The following is an 18,131-nucleotide window of genomic DNA, read 5'->3' as shown; positions in this document are numbered from 1 at the left end:
AGCCCTAGCCCTAACCCTCACATTCAAAATCCAAACATCATATTTTTTCCTCTTCTTCCAAAGCTTTTCAATTTGAAGAAGTAGAAATGAGGAGGAAGAATGTACCAGAATTTTCTTCCTCGAACTTTCTTGATATTCCTGAAATATATGTTAAAAAAATTACTTACCTGATGTTATAACATATATAATTATATTTTATTTTCAATCAACTGAACTTCCCTATGAAACATCATCAAACAAAGAACAATGTTCATTGCTTGAGAATCCAAAGAGTCTCCAAGAGAGTCCCCACAGGTAGAGTATCTAGGGTATAGGTCTTTGGTGGGGTCATCAGGGTAGAACTCATTTTGTGTGTTGTGGTTGATCAAAAAGTCTTCAAACAAATCAATCCTTTTACCAGATACAACTTCCTGTGAGAGAAAATAACAGTGTATTAATTTAATACAATATTAGTATATGTATAAATCAAACTTTGTAAAAAAAAAATTAAAAAATAATAAATAAATAAACTCTTACCTGCATTGACAAGAGGTTTGAATCCAATTCACCAATTTCAAAGTTTAATTCCAAACAGGAAGAGTCTCTAGGGTGAAACTCTTTGGTGGGATCATCAGGGTAGAACTCATTCTGTGGGCCTTTTGTTCAAAAGTCTTCAAACGAATCAATCATTTCGTCCCAAGTTGTGGCAAAAGCAGTTTTCATATTGCATCTCAGATACAATTTCCTGAGAGAGAAAATAAGTGTATTAATTTAATACAATATTATTATATGTACAAATCAAACTTTGAAAAAAAAAAAAATATATATATATATATTAAATAAATAAATAAATAAATAAATAAATAAACAAACAAACTCTTACCTCCATTAATAAGAGGTTTGAATCCAGTTCATCAATTTGAAGGATTATTTCCACACAGGTAGTAGGACTCCAAGGAATTGCAACGTCATCCCACTCCATTTCCATCTCCAGCTCCATCTCCAGCTCCAGCTCAGCAGAGTAGTCCATTCTCAAGAGAAGTAAAAAGTGTGCCTGTGCTTGAACCCTTTATATAAGACTGGTTGGTGGGTGTGATTTCTTTTGGAAATTCCCTGGGCATGCCTGGACAAGCCTTAACTGAAAATGATGCAATGCAATGCAATACCTAAACTGAAAATGATGCAATGGGGGAGAGTTTATAAAGTGGGTGGGGCTTAGCAAAAGTGGGCATGGCGTAGAAAAATGGGCGTGGCTTATCCAAAAAGTGGGCGTTTACCAACATGTTTTACCAAAATGTTTGAACCAACATCAATTTTAAAAATGTTTTAATTGGAGAACTCAACAGCACCATCTGGTGGGATGGGACAAAGCACTTCAGTACAAAATTGATAATTGGGAAAATGGGGAAATTATACGTATCTATCTATAATTCCAGTAATCTCTGTGTGTATGTTTGTTTGTCTGTGACCGCTGTTTCTCGACAACCACGGGTCCGATATACTTTAAACTTGCCAGGTATATTGCTGGGGACCCGAGGATGTGCCTTTTCAAGGTTTCATATTAATCGGACAAGTAGTTACAGAGCTATGTCCAAAAAACGATTCAACCAATCAGAGAGCAGCGAGCTATCACGTGTGCCGAACGTGCCGAACAGACTCTGCCTCGGACGGCACATTTGAGAGCGTATTCATTTATTTCATGTTGGCAAACTATGTTGGCGTTCAGCTATGTTTTAAAACTAATTAAAACTAATTTGCGATTCTTTCGCTTTCCTGCGCGTTTGTGCACGCTATGGCGATTTCTTTACCAAACTCCGCAAGCCGTTCGCTTTGGACCAAACCATTTCATGTAAATAGAGGGGGGGGATTGTCACCGTACTCGCAAGCCGTTCGCTTTGGACCAAACCATTTCATGTAAATAGAGGGGGGGGGGGGGGGGGGATTGTCACCGTACTCGCAAGCCGTTCGCTTTGGACCAAACCATTTCATGTAAATAGAGGGGGGGGGGATTGTCACCGTACTCGCAAGCCGTTCGCTTTGGCTTTGCGAATGGACCAAACCATTTCATGTAAATAGAGGGGGGGGATATAATTTTAGATATATATATAGTACGGGCATGCCCTAGTCTATCTATAATTCCAGTAATCTCTGTGTGTATGTGTGTCTGTGTGTCTGTGTGTCTGTGACCGCTGTTTCTCGACAACCACGGGTCCGATATACTTGAAACTTGCCAGGTATATTGCTGGGGACCCGAGGATGTGCCTTTTCAAGGTTTCATATTAATCGGACAAGTAGTTACCGAGCTATGGCGATTTAGCCGTTCGCCGTTCGCTTTGGCTTTGCGAATGGACCAAACCATTTCATGTAAATAGAGGGGGGGGGGTTCTGTGGTCGTTGCGAATGGACCAAACCATTTCATGTAAATAGAGGGGGGGGGGGTTCTGTGGTCGTTACTGCCACGTGGTTTCAAAGTTTTTTTTTGTTGTTGTTGTTTGCACGCATGTTTTTTTGCACGCACGTACGGGCACCCACGTACGGGCACGTCCTAGTAATTAAAAATTACATAATTGAAAAAATTTCAAAAATTTGAAAAATAAAAAAAATTGGGAAAATTGAAAAAATGAACCATTTTAACCATGTTGAACCATGTTGAACGATGTTGAACCATGTTGGGCGCACAGTGAGCCAGAAACAACAAAATCATACTGCTTATTTGTGTGTGTGTGTGTGTGTGTGTGTGTATATATATATATGTATATGTGTGTGTGGGTGTACATGTGTACGTGCGTGCGTGTGTGTATGTGTGTATGTGTGTATGTGTGTATGTGTGTGTGTGTGTGTGTGTGTGTGTGTGTGTACAGAGTGTGATTGTGACACGGAGAGTGAGATGGATGGAGAGAGTGTGCGGGGATGCACACCTGAGTTGGTTGTGGAGCGCGTTATTGGGTGTGCAACAGATTGCACACCCCTGGGTAGGTGTGCGTTGAGTGGGTGTATGTGGGAGTACACACCCATGAGTGGTACGGAGTACGTACCGGGAGAGTGTGCACGGGGAGAGAGAGCGGTGACGGAATGTGCGGAGTGCGTGAGCATGACTTGGTGTGAGAATGAGAATGTAAAAAGGAACGCGTGGTGTGAGCATGCAAGTCGGGCATCGACGCTGACCGGGTTAGCGTCTAGGCCGATGTATAGCCGACGCGAGCTCTCGGTCCGTGCCGGGCTTTGTGTACTGCGGGAACCGGCGAGGGTCGTAATCACGGCGGTTTCAAAAGAACCGTCGTGCGCGATCCGCGCAGGGCCCCGCCCTGCACGGTCGGTTCTGCGCTTTGCCAGGCGAAGCGAATGGCCCGGTTCGAGGGGAAGGAGGAGGGTGCGGGGCGGCGCCCCCTTGTGGCGGCGCTCCACCTGGGCAAGGCTGGGCAAACGCGCTTGGCAGCGCAAGGCCCTGCGCCGGAATGGTGCTCGGAGCCTTGGCCCGACGAAACCTCCTCCCCTGAATCCGAATGCCGGACGGACCCAACCTGCAGGAGACCAAACCACCCGAATTCATTGCTCGGCTTTGCGAAGCCGAGCGTTGATGATGTAATGACGCACCGAGGCTCGTAGTATAGTGGACATTTGATGGTAGCAGTAGTGATGGCGAATGGTAAGTTTTACCATTCACCTCACTTTTGTGGCACATGAGCGTTAGTTTATGGGGTTATGGCGGTGAAAACCTAGCCAGGGAGGGCTTGGATAATGTTAGGGTTTAGAAATGACCATAGGTAACTGAGAGTTAAGTAGCGAAACTATACCTGTAGAGGGGACGTAGAACAGATTATTGGTTGATAATGATGTGGGAAGTGCTTAGTATAAGGGAAGCTGGGGAGCACAAGTTTCAGAAGGGAGTAGATAGTTAGATGATGCAGTGTGTTTGTGGTGAGGGTGATGAAGTGAGGCAATGCTCGTGAGAGATGTGTGTCACTGCTTTGAGTGAATGCACCTGGAGGAGAGGAGGGTGCAAGAGCCACCAGGTGTGCAAGTGCCGCCAGGTGTGCAAGTGAAGTACAGGTGAATGGAGAATGGTTTCATGGAATAGATGGCATGCAATAAATGGAGTATGGAATGGATGGTGTGGAGTGAGTAGTGTGGAATATGTGGAGTGGAGTGCATGGTGCGGAAGAGTGGATGGGGGAAGATGGACCCCTTCACGAGTACCCGGGTAGGGTACTTTAAAAGTAGGTAGAGGGAGTAGGTAAATTGCGGTAGGATATTGACATCTGTGGTGCGAGGGTAGCAGAGTACTGCTTTGAGTGGTGCATGAGTGAAGTGGAATGGGTGGGCGTGGGGCTGAATTCTTAGTTATGATCATTGCCCACCATAGTTTCCCACCTGGTGTCTGGAGTAACCAATTCCCTTGGGGTTCCAACTGCATGCGGTCCGAATCCCTTGGGAGTTATGCTCGGAATGATGCCAGTTGGAGGCTATGGTCCTTGACCCTGACATTATGTCACCAACTCCCTCGGAGCTGCAGCTGCATGCGGCTGCAGTTCCTTGGGGGTTGTGGTAGTTGCGTGACCATTTGTAGTTATGGGCACTCCGCCACTGTTAGTCTATCGGCCAGGTGAGGCCGCAGGTAGGCTCTGGGAGCCAGTTAGAGATCAGGGGGTGAGAGAGCCAGGAGGGGCCTTCCCCAGTTAGGGGAGTTGTGTAGTTGTGAATGGGGCCCGGGATCCTACGGAGACGACGCGGGTAGCCCGACGCCAGAGAGAACGATAGTGGGGTGAGAGCGCCAGAGGGCCTTCCCCAGGTAGGTTAGGGTGAGGAGCAGGTAAGCTCTGGAGGCAACTGCAGTGGCGGAGGTGTGCATGTGAGCGGACCTGCTGGGAGCGCCACACGACCCAGCCTTGAAATTGTGCGAGGGCACAGGGTGAAGAATCGGGGGAGTGAGACCCCAAATTGGTGAGCACCACGGTATGTTCAATGGGAGTTCGGTTCTTAGAACCACATAGTGTAAAATGGCCAATGGTTTGGCAGGGAAAGACCCCGGGTAGTGTAAAGTGTGTTAAAGTCATTTAGAAGGTAGTTAGGATTGAAAGTCTTCGCACCATCCGCATCCACTCACCTGAGGTGACAGGACTCAACACCACCGTTTTTTTGCAAATGTCTGGGATGTAAGACGCATCATGACGTGGGGTGACATTGTTTATATTCCATCTCTTCCTCCTTAGGAGGGATTGATGAGAAATTGGGCTTGATGGCATATATGGGTTAGAGGGATTGGGGTGACGAATTTGGTGTATGAGAAATATGGGGGAGACGTGACAGTAGTGACAAATTTGTAAATTGTGTAAATACAGGGTAGGGGCAAGGGTAGATAGGTGACAGGGGGGGACGTACGGTAGGGACGAGCTTTCTCAGCTTGCTCTCCTGCGCAACTCACCTCTGCATTGCCTTGTTTTGATGTGTACCCTTGCGATCTTGCCCCGCTGCTTGCTTGTCCTCCTTCCCCCACTCACGGATTTGTTCATTTTGGGCCCGGGGGGAGTGCGCAGGTGTCCGCAGTTGTGTGCCCGCACCCTCGCTGCTGCCTGCCTGGACCGGTACACCACTTATGGACCGCACGTCTTGCGGCCTAGCACCATATGGACCACATGGTTGTGGCCGAGCACCACTCATGGACCCCACGTTTTGGGGCCTGGCACCTCTGCTGGGGACCGGCCATTGTGGCCAGCGAAATCTTGCTTGCGGACCACGGTTGAGGTGGCACCTAAGCCATGCAGTGAACCACCCTTAGTTGGCCCCTGCTGGCCATAATTTAAAAAGTGGACGCGTTTTGTGCCCTTTTATTTTTAAATAGGCAGCAAGCAGGAAGTCATCAAGAACCAGCGGCCCAGCTGAGAAGACGTCGCAAGGCATCGTTGCATTTTGAAATGTGTGACTGTGCGCTCGATGGTGCTGACTGTGGTGCTTTCGGTTCTTTTTGCATATTGGTGCTTATTGGTGCTGGTGGTATCGGTGCAGTGCAGTGCGTGCCTTTCCTCTTTTCAAAAGTTCTTCTTTTGTTTCCCAAAAAGACAGGTCCTGGGTTCGCGTTTGTAAATACCAAAATAGTGTTCTTGTAAATAATGCCCCCACCGTCAATGTATAGTTTCAAAATAATTCCGTAATTCGGTTATCCTGTGGGCGTGAGTCTGATAGATAGAATGCAACGCAGCAGGAGCGACATACTGAATTGTTTTAAAAATGTCGCAATCAGGGTGAAGTTAATAGTAGAGGGTTACCACACCTGAGTGTCACACTAAGTTAAAGTTCTTTCGTGCCGGGACGGCCCTGGAGGAAATGAGGGTGCTGTGTTGCGGTTTTGAGAACCCTCCACTTTGTAAATATTTGTAATAATCCCTTATAAATAATCCCCTGTAAATATTCCCATTTTTATGTAAAGGTCAAAGGTCACACCCTAGTTAGGTCATATTGCAACACGTAGGACACATAGAAACCTCTTTAGATATTTCATTAGTATGTGTTCTAGATAAGGATCTGTTCCCAATAGTTGACTCTGCGTTTGCATTAATCAAATAAGATAGGCCCCTTCCAATATTCCCAATCTCTCTCTCCAAAGTGCCATTAACACCTACAGTCGGGGTTGCTCCCTCCTAATGCTCTCCGCTGCCTTTTGTTGGCCGCGTTTTGCTGCACAAAACGCCATTAAGCACGCGGTCCGGCTGGCGAAGAAGGACGGAGCGCGGGGAGGAGGCGTGCCCCCCCCCCCGCCCCTGTCGACTCATCATCAAAGGTGGAACCAAGGAGCCCTAATCACCCAACCAGGGCCGAGGCCAGCGCCTCGGTGGGCGTATCCAGATGAACTGCGGCTTAATACGCAATCGGCCAATATAAGCGGCCGCGTGTGACTACTTGGACAGTTGGTTGGGTTGTGAGGTGGTGCTTCAGGCAGAGCAGAGCGCAGAGCGTGGTGGTTCGTGGCAGCCGAGAGGAGAGAGGGTTGGCGCGAAGCAAGAGAGCTGGTGAGAGGGACTGCTTGGCAGAGATGGAGAGAGACGGTCCGCTGGCGTTCGAGAACGACCATACCAACCGCGCTGCCTGCCGGGGTTTCGCCGCGGCACCAGAGACGTGAGCCGGAGTGAACGCGGACCAAAGACATGGACGGGAACCGGACCGGTGCCCACGGTGATCGGCTGGACCTTTCTGCCTGCTATTCCCCATTCGTGTAAGTGTGTTTGTTCTGTCCTGGGCGTGTTAATTAAGAGTGTTTAAGGATTGCCCTGTGTCCTTTTATTTCCTTCTTGTATATTCTTGCCCTTTCGTTGCCTCTTGAGTTCTTGTATAATAAATCATATTTGTTCTTTCTTTACCCCCTTGGTTTCTTCTCATCCGATCGCTTTCGTCCTGTCCCCAATTGATATACGTGGCACGATTCGGCCGACCGTTGTAATCGGGTTTCGTCTTTTGTTAACGGCTCGGATTTCGGACTGCTAACCGCTCGGCAAACTCCATCTTGTCCGGGTCCGAGCAGGGAATTATATCCCTGCTTTGTGGAGGGATTGGCAAAGGTATCTGGGAACCCATTGACCAATCACCCTGGCCAATCTCACCCCGCAAAGGAGCGTGTAATTTCCAGGAACATAGGATCGGTCAGTGTAAAATACAAGGGGATTAACCCCCCCTTGGTAAGGGGATCGCCGACCTCCGGTTCCGCAACAATATATATATATATATATATATATATAGTGTGTGTGTGTGTGTCTGTGAATAAGAGAGAGACAGAATTGTGAGGAACAGAAATGAAAAAACCGTGTGTGTGTATGTGTGTGTGTGTCTGTGAATAAGAGAGAGACAGAATTGTGAGGAACAGAAATGAAAAAACGACGTACGAGGTGTGTGTGTGTGTGTGTGTGTGTGTGTGTGTGTGTGTGTGTGTGTGTGTGTGTGTGTGTGTGTATATGTGTGTATGGGTGTACATGTGTGTGTTGATGTGTGTGGATGCATGTATTTGCATATGTGTGCGTGTGTGGGTGTACCTGTGTGTGTGTGTGTGGATGTATGTGTATGTGTGCATGTGTGCCTGTGAGTAAGAGAGAGAGACAGAATTGTGAGGATCAGAAATGAAAAAACGAGGTACGAGGTATGTGTGTGTGTGTGTGTGTGTGTGTGTGTGTGTGTGTGTGTGTGTGTGTGTGACGCATTTACCCCCCCCCCCCCCACCCACGTGTGTGTGTGTGTGTGTGTGTGACCCCCCCCCCCCCCCAATGTTTGACCCATTCCCCATGTGTGTGTGTGTGTGTGTGTGTGTGACCAATTCCCCCGTGTGTTTGTGACCCAATCCCTGGTGCAGTGTGCGTGATATGGGAGGGATGAGGGTGGGGAGGGAGAGGATTTGAACTTTTGAAGTCACATTTTACATGAGATGTAATGCCACATTTCAAACTGTATTTCCCATATGCACGCACATACATTCACATGTTATCAGAAGTAAATACATTGTGTAGATTACATCATTTGTGCATCTGATAAATTGCCAGTAACCATTTTGTAAAACTAAATGTACAGCAACTAAATGAAGATGTCCAAGTGTCACACACGTCCATGCCCGTGGGATTCCCACGGGTGACCCCCACTAGTATACACTACCGGTCAAAATTTTTAGAACACCTCAATTTTTCCAGATTTTATTGAAATTTACGCAGTTTAATGTCTCAATGTATTCTAAAATTAAGCATAGAACAAATAAACAATTTGAGATTAAAAAGAAATCATAGAATCATTTTGTTTAACGAAATTTAATTTAAATTTTTGACTCAGCAAAGTAGCCACCTTTTGCAGATGTAACCGCCGAACACACTCGTGGCATTCTTTCGACAATGGAAATCAAATATTGTTCAGGAAGTTCTTCCCAACACTGTTGCAGAAGTTCCCACAAATGTGTTGCACTTGTAGGTTGCTTTGCTTTCACCCTTCTGTCCAGTTCATCCCAAACCAGCTCGATGGGGTTTAGGTCTGGAGACTGTGCTGGCCATTGCATGATTTGAAGCCTACCGTCTTGATCTTTTCCTCAAAGGTAGTTTTGATATAGCCTGGAGGTGTGTTTAAGGTCATTATCTTGCTGTAGGATGAACCCCTGACCAACTAGGCGTATACCAGAGGGTATTGCATGGCGCTGCAAAATGCTGTTGTAACCCTTTTGGTTCAGGGTGCGAGTCACTCTGTGCAAGTCGCCGACTCTGGATCCAGCAAAAGAGCCCCAGACCATCACGCTTCCTCCTCCATGTTTGACAGTTGGTGTCACACACTGAGGAACCATCCTTTCGCCAACTCCACGGCATACAAAAACCCTGTGTGATGAAGCAAAGATTTCAAATTTTGATTCATCGGTCCATAAGACCCTCTTCCAGTCTTCAGTAGTCCACTGGCGGTGCTTCATGGCCCAGGCAAGCCTCTTTTCTTATTTTGCCATCTTAGCAATGGCTTTCTTACTGCCGCTCAACCTGTCAAACCTGCAGCTTGAAATCTTCTCTTTACAGTTGAAACTGAGACTTCTTTACTTCGACCAGTGTTAAGCTGTACTTGAAGCTGTTGGCCTGTGAGCTGCCTGTCACGCAAGCTGATGACTCTCAGAAACTTGTCTTCTGATTCTGTTGTGGCTTTGGGTCTGCCAGACCTCTTCCTGTCAGAGTTTCCTCCAGTTTCCAAGTGCCTTTTGATGGTGTAGGAAACTGTACTCACTGACGCCTTGGCTTTCTTTGCAATTTATCCAAAGGAAAGATCTACACTTTTAAGGGTCATAATGGTCTGTGTCTTCCTTTGTTAATTGCCTTTTTCTCGCTATTATGATAGCAATATACTACTTCCTGCAGTGCAATATTGTCGAAATAATGCTTCAGAGGGTTTAATGACAGTCTGTTCCAATACTGCTTTTATACAGACAGGGGGTTTGTAATCAAGTAATCAGCAGAGGTTGGGACACCTGCAGGAATTGTTTGCATCAACTTTCAAGGCTTAATTTACTTACATTGCTGCAGAACAGCTGTAAGTTGTTAACCCATTACTTGTTCCCGAAAGGCCTTTTTTTTTTTACAATATAACTGTGTAATTTACATTCTTTTCCCGTTTTTGCTAACCTAAATTGTTTTTTAACCTCGAGCAGTTTACTGCTTACCTTTGTACCATTTCAGGTTATTCACTGGACTTGAATTGCTTAAATTTCAATAAAAACTGGAAAATTGAGGTGTTCTAAAACTTTTGACATTTAGTGTGTATATATAATCGGAAGAAATTAAATAAGTAGTGGGCATAGCTTCAAGACGGTCGATCTTTAATTTTCAGACAAGCTTTTGACCGACAGGTCTTCTTCTTAGTCCTCCTCGAGTTTAACGAAAGTCTTTCATTCAACGAAAGCAGCCATGTGCCACATACAAACAAACTAATTACGCATTACATTGCTTGGATGTACTTCAATCCTTTAGCTGTTATAAAAGAGAAGCAAGAGGACTTGCTTTGAAGAAGGGCTCACGCCAAAAATGTCAATTCACCTTGTTCCCCACGATGATTAGCATACATCTACATTCGGTTGTATTTATTGTTATTAAAAAAATATTCCTCCATAAACTTTCACCAAGTTTTCTGAAGTCCAGAAATGAATTCGTACAAACTCGTAAATATCGCTGTTCACAATATAATGTAAAACAAATTAATGCAAAAGCAAAAAAAAAACCATTAAAAACAAGACTTTTCTGTGAAGGTGTCTCGATGCAAAGATTAGATTGCGGTACTACTCACTTGAAAACGTTTTGCACCTCATCCATTGACGAAAAGCCCAGAAAGCTCAAAATTTAACATTTACACTCGTGGGTGGAGAGTATTCATCCTCAGGCTGTGTGAATATATATTTCTTTGCGTTGCAAAACTGCAAGGAGGATTAACAATGACAAGCAGCAGTCAGTGAGGAGGATCATTTAACCCCAAACACATTGAAGACATCAAACATTCCCATTAACTGTCTATCTGGTATAAATTCCACCCATGTACTATTCATTCATTTCGTACAACTGTTCCTTTCACATTTCATTCCTTTGACATCATATTGTAAATGATTTGAGAAGTGTCTGTGTATTTGTTTGACTAATCATGCACCCCTGGACCAGATTCGTTTAAAATTGTACTTAGGGTGGGGGAGCGGGTGGGGGATGGGTGGGATATATAGTATGACATCTCAAAAGGTTGTTGTCGGGTTGCGGCAAAATTAGGTGGATGAGTTGTTTCGGTAACAAGAACAAGCGGATTAGATTTTGGATGAGGTCCGGATGCAGATCTGGCCAATTAGTGGGATACAAAACGTAAACTGTTCAGCCTGGTGTAGGTGTATTAACCTGTCCGCAATTCTGGGTGTATTAACCTGTCCAATTCTGGGTGTATTAGCCTGTCCGCAATTCTGGGTGTATTAACCTGTCCAATTCTGGGTGTATTAGCCTGTCCGCAATTCTGGGTGTATTAACCTGTCCAATTCTGGGTGTATTAGCCTGTCCGCAATTCTGGGTGTATTAGCCTGTCCACAATTCTGAGTGTATTAACCTGTCCAATTCTCAGTGTATTAGCCTGTCCGCAATTCTGGGTGTATTAACCTGTCTGCAATTCTGGGTGTATTAACCTGTCCAATTCTGGGTGTATTAGCCTGTCCGCAATTCTGGGTGTATTAACGTGTCCAATTCTGGGTGTATTAGCCTGTCCGCAATTCTGGGTGTATTAGCCTGTCCACAATTCTGGGTGTATTAACCTGTCCAATTCTGGGTGTATTAGCCTGTCCGCAATTCTGGGTGTATTAGCCTGTCCGCAATTCTGGGTGTATTAGTTTCCGCTTCCGCTTCCGGTCCGGTCCGGAGAGGACGCTGGCGTCACTTGCTCGCCGCTTCTCCGACTGGGCCATTGTCTTTAGCTTGCTTTTCTGGTGGTCGTGGCAGATTTTTGGCCATCGAGTCTTCCCTCTGCATGGTCCCGGCTCTGCTCCTAGCTTCGCCTGCCCGGCTCCTTCGCTGTTTCCTCGGGCCTGCTCCCGTGGGTTGTGGCCATTGTTTGCAGCGGTGGTGGTGGCGGTTTGCCGCCGTGATCTTGATTAGCGGTGGCGGTCGTTTGCCGCTGCATTTGCCGCTTTGCCTCCTCAACCTTGGCCTCGTGCTCGTCTCTTCGCTCCTGTCTGCCCTCTGCTCGGTCCCAGCTCTGCTCCTGGCTTCACCTGCCCGGCTCCTTCGCTGTTTCCTCGGGCCCGCTCCCGTGGGTTGTGGCCATTGTTTCGCCTCCTCAACCTTGGCCTCGTGCTTGTCTCTTCGCTCCTGCCTGGCATGGCTCTGCGGTACTCCGCCGCAAGGCTTCTTCTGCTTAATACCCGCTCCACCCCATCATGCATCTCTGCAATCAAATCCAATGGACTCCTGCGACGACCCAGGTACATTCACTGTGGCTCCGGTCGTAAGTTTGTTCATTTACAATCGGATCACTCCATCCCCGTCCTCTGGTCGGCTCAGCGCACTCCCACTCATCGTCCCAGCGCACCTGGTCACAGCAACGCACACAATCTCACCTCCTGTCTGCGAACCCTTCCGTCCCTTCCGTTTCCAGTCTTGCTGGCGAGGGTTCGTTTTTTCGCAGCTCCACACGCTCTCCATCGAAATCGAAGTTAAGTAATTGTTCCCATTTTGTATTTTTGTTAAAACTGTATTTATTTTATGGTGTATGTACGTATATTGTCCCGACAAAGATTTTCGGTGCAAATCTTTCATACCTGTATTGAAAATCGTGTTAATTCGTGTCGTCTTGAGGCCTTGTACAGTGTATACTGTACAACCTTGAGGCTTTGTTTTTCTCTCAGCGCCTGTCGTTTGTGATCCAATAACTTTCGTTCTCTGTTTTCCCAGTCTTTCCACCCCAAAGCCTACTTCCTTATGTAAATCTCAACTCAAAAAAACAAAAAAAAAAGACATTACCTTCTCTGTGCTCATTCGTTTATTCATTCTTATTCGTTCGTTCGTTCTTCGACCACGTGTTTCTCCCCCATTTCCCCAGATAGATTGTCAAATTTCAACTCGTTATTTTATCGTCCATGCGATATTGTTTGATTATAGTTCGTTTTGGTTTGAATTTCCTGTAACTCGTAATTAATTAATCGTGTTCTGCTCCTCGTGTGTGGCCTTGTAGTTGTACCCCCGTCGGTGTTTTGTTAACTTAAGCGTGTTTTGCTTGGCTCTTGGTTTTTTCCCTTCTACCCCGAACATAATACTCTGTCTAACGTTCTAAATCCCCACCCCCCCCCCCCCAAAAAAAACAAAAAAACAAAAACATTTATTTTCTTTTCTCCACGTGTACTGTTGTCTCATCCTGTATTTTCTGTCCAGGTGTGCTGTTCGCCCCGCCCCCATTATCTCCTTGCCATCCACCGTTTGCCCTGTTCACGTGACTCGTGGTGGTCCCTCTCGGCTCTCCCCCCGTTGGTATTTTTGTGCATATAAGATTGTTCACGTTTCTGTTTAAATATTATTTAAATATGTTTAACCTTTCCCCTTCTGTGTTTTATTCAGTGGTATATTACAACACGCTGTTTTTCTTCCTATTTAAAAGGCTTTTCTCAATTTCCTCTCCAACTCATTCCACTTCAAAAAAAAGAAATTCAATATCTTATACGTCTCCCTCACTACATGGTCTAAATTCACATTCATTCCATCCCTCCTCCATCGTTCTGAATCGGATTGCTAACTTGAAAATCACAACAAACCCAATTTGTTATCAATGTTCGTCTTTCATTAATCATCCACTTTCTAAACTCCCCTCTTGCCCCTCCCATCCAAATCCCCCCCTTGCACCTACACTCCTAAACTCCCCCCTTGCCCCTCCACTCTTAAACTCTCCCCTTGCCCCTCCACTCCTGAACTCCCCCCTTGCCCTTCCCCTCCTAAACTCACCCCTTGCCCCTCCCCTCCAAATCCCCCCCCTTGCCCCTACATTCCTAAACTCCCCCCTTGCCCCTCCACTTCTAAACTTCCCCCTGGCCCCTTCCCTCCAAAACTCCCCCCTTGCCCCTCCCCTCCTAAACTCCCCCCTCATTCCTCCCCTTCAAAACTCCCCCCCAATCCCTCCCATTCAATTCTCCCCCCATACCATTCCTCTCCAATTCTCCCTCCTCCCCCCTCCTCCTCCAAGCTGCCTCCTCCCCACTTCGTCTCCCTTCTATCTCATACCTCCACCCCCCCAAACCTTCTACTTTCCTCTGCCCCCCCTCAAACAACCCCTCACTGTGCCTCATCCCTTCACCATCAAACCTTTCATCCTCCTCATCCTTCCCTTTCTTGGAACTCTTCTGCAACATCTGACACACTATCAACTGCTCTCCCTACCTCCCCCTCTCATCCTTCATCTTACCCTACTCCTCCCCTCCCCTGTCCTGTACCCGATGCTCCCCCTCTCTCTTCATTAATGGTATGGACCTCAAACATCCGGGGCCTTCGCTCAAACCTGACTGATCTCTCCATACAGGTTGCTTCTGACAATCCATACTTGATCTGCTTAACAGAGACTTTCCTCCTTCAAGATGTCTCTGATTCCTTAATATCTCTTCCTGGTTACTCCCTCCTCCGGTATGATAGACCTGAGCCTCGGCCTGGTGGTGGGGTGGCTATCTTTGTCAAAAACTCTCTTCCTCACTCTCCTTGCACTGCCCTCTTTCCTCCTCACCCGCAGGAGTACCTCTGGTTACGGCTTCCTCTCCGCTCCCACCTTTTGTTCATATGTGTTCTGTACCGTCCCCCAAACAGTGATGACTCCATCTACATTTCACTGTCTGACAACATGGACCAACTTCTATCCACTCATCCCAACTCTCTCTTCCTCATATGTGGTGACTTCAACTGTCATCATGCCACCTGGTTGGGTGTGGGTTCCTCTCTCACCAGTCATGGCACCTCAGCAAAGGACTTCTGTGACTCACTGGGATTGACACAATCTGTCAATTTCCCGACCCGGATCTCAGCCAATGGAGTATCTTCTCTTCTAGACTTGGTTATGACAAACTTCCCTGCTAATGTCTGCTGCTCTTCTTCTGCTCCAATCGGTTCTTCTGATCATGTGCTTGTCAAAGTGGACATCTCTCTGGCCATTCTCAGAGAGCCTCCTCAGCGTCGACGAGTCTGGCATTTCACTCAGGCCGACTGGGACGGTCTTCAAGCAGCCATCAATCGTCTGGATTGGTCTCCCATCTCCACTGCCTCTGACATCAATTCCTCCTGGGAATTCTTCCAAAGCAAACTGATCTCTCTCATGCACAGATTTATCCCATCTAGCCTTCAGTTGTCTTACCCTTCCTCCCGTCCATGGAACACTGAATCTTGTGGTGAGGCAGTTGCCCTGAAACAACTTGCCTTTGCCTCTTGGAAGGCTAATCCAACTGAAGGCAATCTCAGTTCCTTCCACCAAGCTCGGAACAAGTGTGTGTCTACCCTCAGGAGTGCCAGGAAGCACTATCTCTCCTCACTCAAGAATGAACTCTCAAACCTGTCTCCTTCCTCCAAATCCTGGTGGCGTCTGGTCAAATCCGTTTCTGGTGTTTGTTCCCCCTCCATCCCCTCCCTTACCTCAAATGGCCACACAGTTGACATCGCACATGACAAAGCCGAATGCCTCAACTCTGTGTTCGCCTCAAAATCCTTAGTCCCAAACCCATCTCTCTGTTCCCACCTTTCCCAGTCGAACCCAACTGCTCCTGGACTCTGTGTCCTTCTCTCCTGACAAGGTGGAGGAGTTTTTGTCAAACCTCGACTCTGATTCTGCAACTGGACCAGACGGCATCAGCCCACGGGTCCTAAAATCCTGCTCTGCCGCTCTATCTCACCCTCTCTCTGTTCTTTTCACCCTATCTTTTGCTCAAGGTCATCTGCCAGCATCCTGGAAATCAGCTAACATTACCGCTTTACACAAAAAAGGTGCAAAAACAGATCCTTGCAACTACAGACCAATCAGCCTGCTCCCAAATATCAGCAAAGTCATGGAATCCATCATTGCTTCGGATATGAAATCTTTCCTCTTCTCCAATGGCTTGATCTCTGATCATCAATTTGGTTTCAGACCAGGTCACTCTACTCTGGACATGCTGCTTCTGCTGTCTCAACCATGGATGGAGGTCCTCAATGCCAAACAGGAAATCAGAGCTGTCTCCCTTGACATATCACGTGCCTTTGATACGGTCTGGCACCCAGCTCTGCTCACCAAACTCTCCTCCTATGGTATCCATGGAAATCTCCATGCATGGCTTGCGGACTTCCTCTCTGGTCGTAGTCAACGTGTGGCCCTGAATGGATTTCTCTCATCTCCCCTTCCTGTTCAGGCTGGAGTTCCCCAAGGAAGTGTGCTGGGCCCTGTGCTTTTTCTGGTCTTTATCAATGATCTCTCCGACTCTCTGGAAAATCCTCTCTATCTCTTTGCTGATGCCTCCACTCTCTGCCGCTCCATTCCTCTTCCCTCAGATCGGCAGTCTGCAGCCTCCTCACTCTCTGAAGACCTGGACAAAATCACAGACTGGTCAAACAAGTGGAACATGTCTTTCAATCCTGACAAATCTCACTCTCTTACTATGTCTCTCTGAAAAGATCGACTGGACAACCCTCCCATCTACTTTCTCAACAATCCTCTCCAAGAAGTTCTGTCGCTCAAGCTTTTGGGTCTCACTATCTGCCATGATCTTTCTTGGGAAAACCACATTTCCAAGCTGGCCTCCAAAGCCAGTCGCCGACTGGGCATCCTCCGTCGTGCGAAGTCCTTCCTCGGCACACCCGAGCTCCTCACCACATACAAGGCTTTCATCCGCAGCTCAATGGAATACTGTTCTCCCCTATGGGCTGGTGCTCCTGCCTCACACCTGGCTCGGCTTCACGCTGTTGAATCCAAAGCTTTTAAAATCATTGGAATCTCCCGCGATTAAGCTATCTCTGAGGGCCTTTCACTCACTCACCGCAGGCAGGTAGGTCGTCTTTCTGTCTTCTACAGACTCCTCTCCGGCCTTGCTCCCCCAGCTCTCTCTGTGCTCTGTCCCCCAAATATTCCTATAGGTCGCACAAGATCTGCCAGCAACCCTCTGATGGTTAAACTGCCGAAATCTCGGCTCTCTGCTCACCTTCACTCTTTCATTCCTCTTTTCTCCCGCCTCTGGAACAAACTCCCACACTCCCTTCAATCCCTCTCCTCCTTCCAGGTCTTTAAAACAGCTGTTCACCGCAATCTCTTATCTTCCCCCATCCAAAACCTTGATCTTTTCTACCCCCACTAATTCACCCCAGATCCACCTTTTTGAAATTCCAACTTCTTTCCTGGAAATCCTGGCAGTGTCCATATGTTTATACCTCTCCCACCCCCCCCCCCCCCCTTCACATGCCTCCCCCCAAAGCCCTCTCCCTCCCACAGATCTCTCGATGTCTCCATGTCTCTCGGTCCCTGCTCTCAAATGTTGTGTTTGTGTCCTTCCCCCTCTCTCCCCATCTTGTCTACCGCTCCCGATGTTATTTGTTTTATGTGTCTGTTTGTCTTTCTGTGTGATTAATGTTCGCTCTTTCACGAGCCTCGATCTTGTATACAAAAAAAAAAAAAAAAAAAAAAAAAAAATAACCCTGGCCAAATCACCTGAGTTCATCCCCGCAGTACAAAACAACATCAAGCTCACCCTGTTCAATACCTGGTCCCTCAACAACAAATCCCTCATCCTCAACGACTACATCCTGGAAAATAAACTGGACTTTCGCTGTCTCACTGAAACCTGGCAACAACCTCTGGACTACTTCGCACTCAACCTCACCACACCCAATGGATATTCCTACATCAATAAACCACGCTCGGAGAGCCGAGGTGGTGGAATTGCCGTTATTCACCGACAAGACATCAGGATCAGCCTCATCTCCATCACATCTGCTCCATCATTTGAACACCTGGCTTTTAAACTCTCTGGTCACACACAGTCAGTCATGGCTGTTGTCTACCGCCCTCCCAAACCACACCCATCATTCCTGTCTGACTTCTCCTACTTTCTGACCTAGCTATGTTCCCTCTCCCCCTCAATCCTCCTCCTTGGTGATTTCAATATCCACATGGACTCCACTGACTCCACGATAACCACTGACTTCACTGATTTC

General features: G+C 47.0%; 1 protein-coding gene and 1 non-coding gene across 2 annotated transcripts in view; both read right to left on the bottom strand.

Annotated features, from left to right (window-relative positions):
• Window positions 1-36: 36 nt before the first annotated feature.
• LOC137416576 (uncharacterized) lies at window positions 37-1,834 on the bottom strand. Its single transcript, XR_013624213.1, has 3 exons — window positions 863-1,834; window positions 517-724; window positions 37-410 (listed from the first exon to the last, which is right to left on the bottom strand). It is a non-coding gene; the product is annotated as an uncharacterized LOC137416576 (transcript).
• Window positions 1,835-8,261: 6,427 nt separating this feature from the next.
• The window catches only part of LOC137432050 (uncharacterized), an 86,579-nt gene continuing 76,709 nt past the window's right edge, over window positions 8,262-18,131 (bottom strand). The window contains exons 7-8 of the mRNA XM_078783178.1: window positions 10,753-10,879; window positions 8,262-8,302 (exon numbers count right to left, since the gene is read on the bottom strand). Coding sequence (XP_078639304.1) covers window positions 10,799-10,879 — 81 coding nt within the window. The 3' untranslated portion in view covers window positions 8,262-8,302; window positions 10,753-10,798. The remainder of the gene's footprint in view (window positions 8,303-10,752; window positions 10,880-18,131) is intronic.

The sequence above is a fragment of the Myxine glutinosa genome, chromosome 8 (assembly GCF_964187855.1).
Source record: "Myxine glutinosa chromosome 8, kmMyxGlut1.1, whole genome shotgun sequence".
Classification (NCBI taxonomy): domain Eukaryota; kingdom Metazoa; phylum Chordata; class Myxini; order Myxiniformes; family Myxinidae; genus Myxine; species Myxine glutinosa.
The sequence above is the reverse complement of the archived record's forward strand: the minus strand, read 5'-3'. Positions and strand labels throughout refer to the sequence as shown.